Source organism: Callithrix jacchus, chromosome 10 (assembly GCF_049354715.1).
Source record: "Callithrix jacchus isolate 240 chromosome 10, calJac240_pri, whole genome shotgun sequence".
NCBI lineage: Eukaryota > Metazoa > Chordata > Mammalia > Primates > Cebidae > Callithrix > Callithrix jacchus.
Window position 1 is genome coordinate 96,915,075 of NC_133511.1, and position 12,596 is coordinate 96,927,670.

General features: G+C 37.0%; 1 protein-coding gene across 9 annotated transcripts in view; it reads left to right on the top strand.

Annotated features, from left to right (window-relative positions):
- Positions 1 to 12,596, top strand: part of ELP4 (elongator acetyltransferase complex subunit 4) — a 274,144-nt gene that overhangs the window by 22,981 nt on the left and 238,567 nt on the right. For all 9 annotated transcript variants that reach the window (XM_009007873.5, XM_002755140.6, XM_078340783.1 and 6 more), the window contains exon 3: positions 8,013 to 8,134. In XM_009007873.5, the coding sequence (XP_009006121.1) occupies positions 8,013 to 8,134 (122 nt within the window). The remainder of the gene's footprint in view (positions 1 to 8,012; positions 8,135 to 12,596) is intronic.

The window sequence follows — 12,596 nt, forward strand, 5'->3', positions numbered from 1 at the left end:
ATAATAAGCAAATAAATAGCAATAATGTCGGTGCCTGGAGCTTAGCACAGAGAAGGCTGAGCTAGAGATAAAGAAAACATCACTAAGGATGGTGTGGGGAGTAAGAAAAAAGTCAGAACCCTCACTCATTTAAGAGATAGGTAGAGGCCGGGCACGGTGGCTCACGCCTATAATCCCAGCACTTTGGGAGGCCGAGGCTGGTGGATCACAAGGTCAAGGGATCGAGACCATCCTGGTCAACAAGGTGAAACCCCGTCTCTACTAAAAATACAAAAATTAGCTGGGCATGGTAGTGCGCGCCTATAATCTCAGCTACTCGGGAGGCTGAGGCAGGAGAATTGCTTGAACCCAGAAGGTGGAGGTTGCGGTGAGCCAAGATCGTGCCATTGCACTCCAGACTGGGTAGCAACAGCGAAACTCCATCTCAAAAAAAAAAAAAAAAAAAGAGAGAGAGATAGGTAGAAAAAGACAACTGTGTCATCTAGTTTGTTTATTATCCTTCATTCTCATAAATCAGCCAGTATTTTTTATTATCTGCGAGTGCATATCCCTCCTTTAAGTAGTTCTGATCTGATATAGTTCACTCTCTCACTTGAGTATTGTAAAAGGCATTCTTAACTTTATGAATGTTTTAATTCTTCTAATTAAATAGGTTAGGTTTCTTTTTTTCATTATTAAAAAGTTGTTAACAGTCATATATATATTTTTTAATTTTTATGTATTGAGGGGGTACAAGTAGAGATTTCTTTCTTTCTTTTTTTTTTTTTTTTTGAGACAGAGGTTGCCCAGACTGGAGTGCAATGGTGTGATCTTGGCTCACTGCAACCTCTGCCTCCTGGGTTCAAGCAATTCTCCTGCCTCAGCCTCCCAAGTAGCTGGGATTACAGGTGTGCACCACCATGCCCAGCTAATTTTGTATTGCTTCAGTAGAGACAGTGTTTCACCATGTTGATTAAGGCTGGTCTTGAACTCCTGACCTCAAGTGATCCACTCAACTTGGCTTCTCAAAGTTTGAGATTACAGGTGTGAGCCACCATGCTTGGCCACAAGTACAGATTTCTTACATGCATATATTGCACAGTGGTGAAGTCTCACTTCTTCATGTACTCATCACCCAAATGGTGAGCATTGTACCCAATAGGTAATTTTTCAACCTTCACTCCTTTCCCACCCTTCCACCTTTTATAGTCTCTACTGTCTGTTATTCCACTCTGTATGTCCATGTAGTCTTTGTTTAGCTGTCATTTATTAATAAAAACGTGGTATTTGGTTTTCTCTTTCTGAGTTATTTAGGGGAATGGCCTCCAGTTCCATCCATGTTGCTGCAAAAGACATGATTTCATTCTTTTTTATGGCTGAGTAGTATTGTTTTGGTGGTGTATATCTGGGTTTTTGGTGGCAAATCCATGCAGGTCTGCAGCAACCACAATTCTTGGCTCTTCAGAGGAAAGAATTTAACTGAGGCACCTAAGGTTGAAAAGAGACCGAGGCCAGTTTCAGAGCAGCAGTAGAAGTTTACCAAAATACTTTAAAGCAGGAAAGAAAGGAAAGTACACTTGGAAGCAGCCATCTTGGAGGTCAAATGCAGGGTTTGACCTTTTGACCTTGCGTTTTAAATTGCTGACATACGGCATTTTGTATCTCATTTCCCTTGATTCTTCCCTTGGTGTGAGCTGCTTGCATGTGTGGTGGTCTGCTAGTACTTCGGAGGTGAGTATGTGCAGTGTGTTTACTGGAGTTGTAGAACTTGCTCACCTGAGTCCTTCTTCCCTTTTATGGTGGGCTACCATGTGAAAGTCATACTCTGTCATTTTGCCTCTTAATGCGCATGCTGGAGCCCACTGGCCCACTTCCTGAGATCTTATTGTAAGCTGCCAGTTACCAATTTCAGGTGTTTTATCTATTGAGAAACTGCTGATCTCCCCCTAGCATCAACTGCGACCAATTATCATTTTAGAGAGGCAGTGTGACAACTGCTGGACAACCACCTGATGGTTGCCCAACATCCTTGTTGGGTGGAGGGAGCCCTCTCCTGCCCTGCTCCTGCCTGACTAGCTACTTACTATAGCAATATTCTCTGCTGTTTATACTACATTTTCTTTATCCAGTCAGCTGTTGATGGACACTTGGGTTGCTGCCATATCTTTGGTATTATGAATAGTGCTATGATAAACATATGAGTGCAGGTATCTTTTTGATATAATTATTTCTTTCCCTTTCATTGTATACCCAGTGGTGGGATTGCTGGATTGAATGGTAGTTCTAGTTTTAGTTTGTTGAAAAATCTCCATACTGTTTTTTGTATGGAGAACAGAATAAATTAATACAAATTTATTTTGTACTAATTACAAAATACTAATTTATTCCCACAAACAGTGTATAAGCATTCCTTATTTACATTTTAAAGAGGGAAAAGTGGCACTATTATATCACTGTTAACACAAATATTTTTCTTTATGCAAGTTAAACTCTGCTGTTCAGCCACAACCATGTAGAGCCTGTAGGCCAGCTTAGAGGATTTAGTTCTTTTTCTCAAGAGCAATGAGAAACCACTGAAAAGTTTTAAGTAGAAAAATGAGATGATCAAGTTTATATTTTGAAAATGTTACTACTAAATTAAAGGAGGAGTGTTAGGGTGGATGCAAAGAAATAAGAAACAGTTACAGTAGTTTAGGCAAGAGTTGTTAGTAGTATGACTAGTGGAGGGACATTAGCATGGAGGGAAGTAATAAATTCCAGAAATATTTTGATAATATATTTCAAAGAGTTGTAAGGATAAGGAGAGAGGTGGATTGGGTTTGTGTGTATGGGTGTGGGTGTGTGCGGGTGACAGAGAGTGAGAGACAGAGAGAGAAAAAAAACGAGAGAATGAGAGAGAGAGAAAGAGGAAGTATTGGGGCTAAATCCTGGCTTTCTAAAAACTGAACGAGGGCCACATTTGGTAGAAGGAAATAATGAGATACTGAGTTTCATTTTGGGCATGTTGGAACTGAAGCATCCTTATTCTTCTGTATTTAGTACTAACAAAACCCTAAAAGCAGCATGAAAAGGCCTTGGTAGGGGGGTATAGTTAAGTATGGTTCATAAATTTACTAGAGCATTATTCAGCCATAAACATGATAGTTACAAGACTATAAAGCATGTTTGTTAGATTAAGTGAAAAAAGTAGAATACCAAATCCAGTCATCACTGAAAACATAGAAGTACTGAAAGGAAATAGAACAAAATTTCAATAACAATTATTTGAGGATTATGGGTTAATTTTTTAAAATTTAAATTTTCCGTTTTGTAAAAATATTAATCTTAGAAATTAAAAAATGTAATAGTTTTTTTTTATATTATTGATTTATTAATGAAAATGGTTGCTTCTCTAAACTGACGTAATAGTAATTAATTCAGGGAAAATCAATCCTATTTTAAACATGACTTTCTAGTTTGTTCTAAAGTTGAATGGAGGCAAATTCTTAGTTATACTAAGTAAGCATTTTTCCAGTGTTACAGCTGTATTAATCAGTAGTCAGTGCTGATCATCTCTCCTATAGTTGTCTCTGCTAGCTTTTCCATCTGTCAGCTGTAAGTAGTACAGAAGCATTGAAAACATTTTCCTTTTCTGTAACCCACTAAAATTCTCATAAAATGTCCCTAAATCATTAAGTACATTTTTTGAGTTGTAGATTTGTAGATATTAAACTTTAACTTGTGATGAATAATGTTGAAGAACTAGCTATGTGTTTTAATATATAAAATTAAACTTGGTGTAAATCGACTATACTTTTAATCATGGATTTCTTCTAAGAGAGTGTGCTAAAAAGGTATCTAAACAACTCACCACCTAATACTTTGGTTGTACTTTATGGAATTGTTTAAATAAAATTTATTGAATTTTAATTTATATACAATAAAATGCACCCATTTGTTTATTTTATCAAATTATTTTTGAACCAGGTTCTCTTTCTCTTCCCCAGTGTGGAGTACAGTGGCACAATCATGGCTCACTGCATCCTTGAGCTCTTGGATTCAAGGGATCCTTCCAGCTCTGCCTCCCAAGTGTCTAAGACCTCCAGTGCACATCACCACACCCAGCTATTTTTTTATTACTTTTTTTAGAGATGAGGTATCGCTGTATTGCTCAGGCTTGTCTCAAACTCCTGGCCTCAAAGCAATCCTCCCACCTTGGCCTCACAAAGCATGAGGATTGCAGAAGTGAGTGACTGTGCCAAGCCCATTTCCTAATTTTAGTGACTTTTTAGAACTGTATATACTCATGCAGCCACCACCATAATCAAGATATAAAGCACTTCTGTCACCGTAAAGTGTTTCTTGGTGCTCAGTTTCCTGACCCCAACACCTAATCTTTCTGCCACTAGAGATTAATTTTGCTTTCTATAGAATATCATGTAACTGCAATTTTTCCATGTGTACTTTTTTATATCTGGCTTTTTTCACTTAGCGTAATGTCTTCTGAAATTTATCCATGTGGTTGCATGTGCAGTTAGCCCTCTGTTTTAGCATGTACCACATCCTTGGATACAGAGGGCAAAATTTAAGGTACTAAGCATCCTTGGATTTTGGTATTCATAGGGTATCCTAGATATCCAATCCTGGATATCCTTGGTATCTAATCCCCTGAAGATACCAAGAAACTACTGTAAATTAGTAGTTTATTTCTTTTTATTGCTGAGTAATAATCCATTTATGAATATATCATTTGTTTTCTCCATTCAGCAACCAGTTGATGGACATTTAACTTATTTTAAGTTTTGGATATTAAAAAAAGCTGCCATAAACCTTCTGTATAAATCTATACAGACCTGTATTTTCATCTCTCATGGGTGAGTACCCAAGAGTAGAATTTCTGGATCCTATAATAAGTGTATTTTTAACTTTTTTGGAAACTGCCAAACTGTTTTTATTTTGTTCTATTTTGTTTGAGATGGAGTCTTGCTCTATCACCCAGACTGGAGTGCAGTGGCGTGATCTCAGCTCACTGCAACCTCCACTTCCCAGTTCAAATGATTCTCCTTCCTCAGCCACCCGAGTAGCTGGGATTATAGGCATGCACCACCACACCCAGGTAATTTTTGTGGTTTTAGTAGAGACAGGGTTTCACTGTGTCAGCCAGGCTGGTCTCGAACTCCTGACCTCAAGCAATCCATCTGCCTCAGCCTCTCAAAGTCCTGGAATTACAGGTGTGAGCCAACACAACTGGCCTGCCAAACTTTTCTAATGTAGTTACAATGTTTTGGATTGCCACTAGCAATGTTGGAGCATTTTATTTGCCCCACGTGATTGTCACTTGAACATCTTTTAATGCTTTTTGGCCATTCATGTATCATCTTTTGTAAAGGATATGTTCACATCTTTTGCTCATTTTTATGTTGTAGAGTTTGTGTTCTTATTGCAGTGTAAAAGTTGATAAAATATGTGCTGGATACTAGTCCTCTACCAAGTATATGTATTGCAAATATTGTCTATCTGTAGTTTGCCTTTTTATATCTTCCTATTCGCTGTCTTTTCAAAGGCAAATTTTTTAAATTTTGATGAAGTTTAATTTATCCATCTTTTTCTCCTGTTCATGCTTTAATGTTCTAAGAAATGTTTGCCTACTCCAAGGTTGCAAAGAATTTTCCTACGTTTTCTTCTAATAGTTTTAATTGTTTCGGCTTTTAAGTGTATGATCCATTTCAAGCTAATATTTAGTATTAGTACAAGAGGTAAGATGGAAGTTTTTGTTTTTCTATTGAGTGTACTGTGAGGCAAGATTGAAGTTTTTATTGCTTTTGTTGTTTAAATATGGAAATTCAGTTATTGTAGGACCATTTGTTACAAAAACAGTTATTTCCCCACCTTTGTCAAAAGCCAATTTTATTGATTTATTTCTGGACTCTTTTCTTTTCCACTGATCTGTATTTCTGTTCTTTTGCTAATTCCATGTTACCTTGATTGCTGTAGCTTTATAGTAAGTCTTGAAATAAAATGTTAAGTCTTCCAACTGTGTTCTTTGTTCAAATTTATTTGACTTTTGTATTAGTTCCTTCTCGCACTGCTCTAAAGAAATAACTGAGACTGGTTAATTTGTAAAGAAAAGAGGTTTTATTAGCCCATGGTTCTGCAGGCTGTACAGGGAATGTGGCTGGGGAGGCCTCAGGAAACTTACAATCATGGCCAAAGTCAAAGGGGAAGCAGGTGTGTCTCACATGGTGGGAGCAGGAGGAAGTGAAAGAGTGGGGAGGTGGTACACACTTTTAAACAACCAGATCTCATGATGACCCACTATTATGAGAATAGGACCAAAGGGGAAATCCACCCACATGAATCAATCACTTCTCACCAGGCCCCACCTCCAACTACAATTTGACACGAGATTTAGTCATGTCAAATTGTAAATTTTCCAAAGGGAAAATCCACCCTCATGAACCAATCACTTCCCATCAGGCCCCACCTCCAGCTACAATTTGAAATGAGGTTTAGTCAGGGACACAGACCCAAACAATATCAACTATATTCTATGACCTTTGAATTTCTTTGTAAATTTTAGAATTACTTAGTCAATTTCTCCAAAAAGCTTACTGGGATTTCTATTGGGATTGCATTAAATCTACAGTTCAATTTGAAGATTTGAGTCTTCTATCCCATGAACATGATACATCCATTTATTTAGGTCTTCTTTACTCTCAGAATGTTTTGTACTTTTCAGTGTAGAACTACTTCATGCACTTATTTTGTAAAATTTATCCAAAATGTTTAATTGCAAGTAGGATTTCTAAAATTTTCATTCCCATTATTTGTTACTATTGTATAGAAGTACAAGTAATATTTAGTATAGCAGAGTATAATTAGTTAGTGTTATTATAGTATATTCTTTAAATACCATAAAGCCAAATCCAGTAATATGATATATATATTACTGTGTAAAATATATTAATGCAATATAACCAAAGGATAATTATAATTCTATATATTATGACAATATAATTGCCCTAATATAATTGTAATTACTCTATTATGTTGCATTACTATATAATTATATAACTACAATATAATTATATTACTATATATGTATATGATTATAATATATATAATAATTATAATTTGATTTTGAGTGCCATAAAACTAAAGCCAGCAATATTACACAGCTAAGGCCTTCTGTACAGTATTGATTAGAAATGATGAAAGTGGATACACCTCCATTTTTCCCAATTTCAAGGGAAAAGCATTCTATTTTACCATTAAGGATGTTATCTGTAGGTTTTTTGTAGATCTCATATGTAAAGTTGAGGATGTAATATTACTGGATTTGGTTTTACAGTATTTAAAACAAAATTATAGTTATCTAATATAAATATACTTAAACTAGATTTGGTTTTACGATATTCAAAGGATTATTTTTATATATTTGCATGAAGCATATTAGTCTATAGCTTTCTGTTTCTGTGGTATATTGGTCTAGTTTTGGTTTTAGGGTAATACTGGCCTCATAAAATGAGTTTAGAAGTGTTTCATTCTTTCCTCTTTTCTGAAAGAGTACATGTAGGATTGGTGTAATGACTTCCTAAAATTTGATAATGGTGTGTAGTTTTGTATAACTCCTTGGTTTGGATATTAGAGTAATAATGGGCCTATTAAGCAGGAATTATTTCCTTTTCCTTTTTAAGGCATTTAAGTATTGGTATTATTTCTTCCTTAAAATGTTTAAATTTACTAGTGAAGTTCCCTATACCTAAAGTGTATATGTATGTGCAGGGGGTAATTTTGTGGATATCAACGTGATGTAGTAGTTGGACAATGATGTTTGGAACCATAAAGTCTATTGAAAGTACCTATTTCTCACTGACACTCTTTATAAGTCTCTTAGCCTATCTGTGCCTCAGGAATACATAATTATTATTCCACCTCATATACTTGTTTTAAGGAAAAAAATTATAAAAACATATGAGCCTGCTTGCTTTTTGATAGTCATTTGATTTTTATCTTGCTATATGTTTCTAACTGTAACTTCTTCTTTTTTACAGAGGAGGATAAATATAATATTTACTCATCTTTGCTCTTCAAGTATTTTCTGGCAGAAGGAATTGTCAATGGGCATACTTTGTTGGTTGCATCTGCTAACGAGGACCCTGCCAACATTTTACAGGTATAGAATATATGAACTTAATATTGCATTTTGAATGTTTCATGAAAAAATATTATTTATATGTGTAAACAAGATATATGTTTGTATGTATACAAACTATATTTAAATGCATTAATGGGACCATATGTTTTTTTTTAATCTCAGCAAAAAGTATCAACTTTATTTGAACATAGAGTTGCATTTTAAACTAGTGTTCTTGAACAATTTTTTAAGGTTCATATGAGAGGTGGGGAAATATTAAGCTATTAAAAACTGATACTAAATAAAATTATAAGACCAGGCATTCACAAAAGTCATGCTTAATAGCAAAAAGTTCTAGTTTATACTTATTATTGGAGAAAGGGGAAAATATTCTTTAATTTTTTACTACTAATTATAACATCTTCATTTTGACTGCTACTAAACCAAAGCAAATTTTCTAAAATTTAAGTTTCTCTGTACTACTAACAAAGTATGACGTAACTGTTACTCTTAAGAATTCCTTAAAAGAAATTTGAAATTGGAATTTTCAGCCTAAAACTATAAGGTCAAAGCCTAGAAAATCATAACTGTATGAGTTAAAGCAAATAATGGAATGAAAACAAAAGGGACATCTATATAATCAGCAAATTGGCTTGATAAGACATTTTAAATCTTTTACATTTCTATTTGGCACAAGAAAAAAAATAAACCAGTTCCAAGGCACTAAAATATTTGCCATTTTTGTTGCAAGCTTTAGGCAGTTTTTTCCTTTTAATTTTGTAGAGATGAGGTCTCACTATGTTACCAGGCTAGTCTTGAAATCCTGACCTCAAAGGATCCTCCTAGCTGGGCCTCCCAAAGTTATGGGATTACAGGCATAAGCCACTGCACCCAGCCTACTGCAAGCTTTAATCATAATTTGATTTTAAAGGTATCTAAGGAAATTAAAATGTTCATGCATATAAAAGTTATTATATCTAATAGGTAATATTCTACACAGTCATAATAATAAGAGAACTCTGAAAAACATTAGGTGAAGAAAAACAATGGCAGACTGGTAATTATATTACTAGTATGCCAGAGGTATAAATCAGAAGACTCAGAAATTAGAAGTACTCACTGATTAATATTATTTTTCTTGGAGAATGCCCCAAATGATTCTCTTACATGATAAAATATGTCATTAATGCACTGAATCTTTAAGCCAAAGCACACTTTTTTCGTAAGAGAGGACATTTTTAAATTTTAGAATTCTTAGTTTCTTTATCCATAACAAAATCCTAATTTAAGCCATTATTTGAATAGAGTTCATAATCTAAAGACATTTTTCTATAGGATATTTTAATTTTGGTACATAGTTTGCAAAATGGCAAATTAGTAAGTAATTTATAAGGAATTTGTAACATAATCAATACTAATTCATAATACCTGTGAACAGATGCCAACAAACTTCTGTCACTTAGTATAAAAGTTACTATAATGCTGAAGCCAAAACCATAATAATTCATTCATATAATTCAGACTTTGCTTATTAAATAATACTATCATAAAATCCAAAGCAGAAACCTGTATGTAATTGATCTTCCCCTGGTTGTAGGGCTTATTTTCTTTTTAATCTCTTTTTTTGTTGTTTAGTTTTTATATTTCTTGGTGTTTTTACTTTTTTGCTCTTTTTCCTGGCTTCTATCATCTTGGCCAACTTCTGGAAAGTGCTACACTTGCTAAGAACTGTGTAGTAAAGGCCAAAACCATTATTGTAAGTAAGCTATACCAGTTCTTCATGGCATATTTCATAATATAATAAGATGAAGATTTTATATCAAACATCTACATAGCCATCATAGGAAAATTTTGCCAGATCAGAAGCAGAAATGCCTATATATGCTTTTTAAAATAAAGTGTTTTGAGTGGGGAGAAGATTCAAGATGGCGCTGTAGGAGCAGCTCAGGATTGCAGCTCCCAGTGAAAGCACAGAGGGCGAGTGGACGCCGCATTTCCAGACAGATCTTTATTGCCCACAGACCAGGAGATTCCCAGGCAGAGAAGCCCCATGGGTCGCGAGCGCAGCTGTTTCAGCTGGTGCAGCTGTTTTGGCCAGTGCCGCAGTGCAGCGGCTCTCCGGACAAAATACACTGGTCTGGTTGCTCTGTTAAACTGGCAATTGGAGATCCGGGAAGGCAGATTAGCCCATTCATCTGATTAAACAGACTGAAACATAGAGTCAGGCCAGGAGATTCCCGGGCAGCGATGTTGTTTCAGCTGGCGCAGTGAGTCACCACACAGGAAATCACACAGATCCCAGCGCCCTTTCAGCAGGTGACTGGAACACCTGGGAGAGAGTCCACAGTTTAACTTAAAAAAAAAGGGGGGCTCTGAGGCAGGAAGCCAGGTGATTAGGCTCGGCGGGTCCCACGCCCACAAAAACAAACAAAAAAAAAACCAGCAATTGGAAACGCTCGGGGTTGAGAGTTTCACGGCAAGCACAGCTAAACCTGGGACAGTCCAGCTTTGTAGGGGAGGGGCAGCCGCCATTACTGAGGCACTCCAACCCTATGGAGGTAGTCTGCCGTTGCTGACGCAGCCTGCCATTGCCGAGGCAACCCACCATAACAGAGAGAGTCCGCAATCACAGAGGCGGGCCACCATTGCCGAGGCAGTTCTAACCACACCCATATAAACAGGACTGCAGGGAAATACACAGGTCAGCAGGGCGGACCCCACAGTAGATCAGCAAAGCCTCTGCAGGCAGACAGTGACTAGGCTGCCTCCTTGCTGGGCAGGACAGCCCTGAAAAAAAAAAAAGTCAGCAGTACAACAGATACTCACATATTAAGCCCTAACTCCGCAGGACAGAGCACCTGGGGGAAAAAAAGGGGGTTTATGAGTTATGCTGCAGCAGACTTAAACATACCTGCCCAGCACCTCTGAATGAACAACGGAGCTCACAGCTCAGCACTTGAGCTCTTACTAAGAACAGACTGCCTCCTCAAGCAGCTCCCTGACCCACGTATATCCAAAGAGTCACCTCTCAAAGGACTGATCAGACTGACATTTCACCAGCATCATTCTGGACAAAGATAGCAGAAGAAGAAACTGGTAGCAACCCTTACTGTTCTTCAGCTGCTGCAGGTGATCCCCAGGCAAGCAGAGTCTGGAGTGGACCTCAGCAGTCCTACAGCAGAGGGGCCAGACTGTTAGAAGGAAAACTAAGAAACAAAAATAATTTCATCATCAACAATCTGGACATCCACTCAGAGACCCAATCTGAAAATCAGCAACTACACAGATGACAGGTGGATAAATCCACAAACATGGGAAGAAACCAGTGCAAAAAGGAGGAAAACAACCGAACCCAGAACACCTCACCTCCTACAAGGGATCACAACTCCTCACCAGCAAGGGAACAAAGCCAGACGGAGAATAAGTATGATGAAATGACAGAAACAGACTTCAGAAGGTGGGTAATGAGAAACTACCGTGAGCTAAAAGAACATGTTCTAACTCAATGCAAAGAAACTAAGAACCTTGAAAAAAGATTTGACAAAATGGTAACAAGAATGGACAATTTAGAGAGGAATATGAGTAAATTGATGGAGCTGAAAAACACGACACGAGAACTTCACGAAGCATGCAGAAGTTTCAACAGCCGAATTGACCAAGCAGAAGAAAGGATATCAGACGTCAAAGATCAACTCAATGAAATAAAACGAGAAGGCAAGATTAGAGAAAAAGGTGCAAAAAGGAATGAACAAAGCCTCCAGGAAATGTGGGACTATGTGAAGAGACATAATCTATGTTTGATAGGTGTACCTGAATGTGACAAAAAGAATGAATCCAAGCTGGAAAATACTCTTCAGGATATTATCCAAGAAAACTTCCCCAACCTAGCAAGGCAGGCCAATATTCAAGTCCAGGAAATACAGAGAACACCACAAAGATACTCCTCAAGAAGAGCAATCCCAAGGCACATAATCGTCAGATTCACAAGGGTTGAAATGAAGGAGAAAATGCTAAGGGCAGCCAGAGAGAAAGGTCGGGTCACCCACAAAGGGAAGCCCATCAGACTCATAGCAGATCTCTTGGCAGAAACCCTACAAGCCAGAAGAGAGGGGGGCCAATATTCAACATTCTTAAAGAAAAGGACTTTCAACCCAGAATTTTATGTTCAGCCAAACTAAGCTTCATAAGTGAAGGAAAAAATTCCTTTGCAAACAAGCAAGTACTCAGAGATTTTGTCACCACCAGTCCTGCTTTACAAGAGCTCCTGAAAGAGGCACTACACATAGAAAGGAACAACTAGTACTAGCCACTCCAAAAACATACCAGATGGTAAAGAGCATCAACACAATGAAGAATCTGCAACAACTAACGGGCATAATAGCCAGCTAGAATCAAAATGGCAGTATCAAATTAACACATAATAATATTAACCCAAAAGGTAAATGGGCTAAATGCACCAATCAAAAGATACAAGCTGACAAATTGGTTAAAAAGCCAAAAC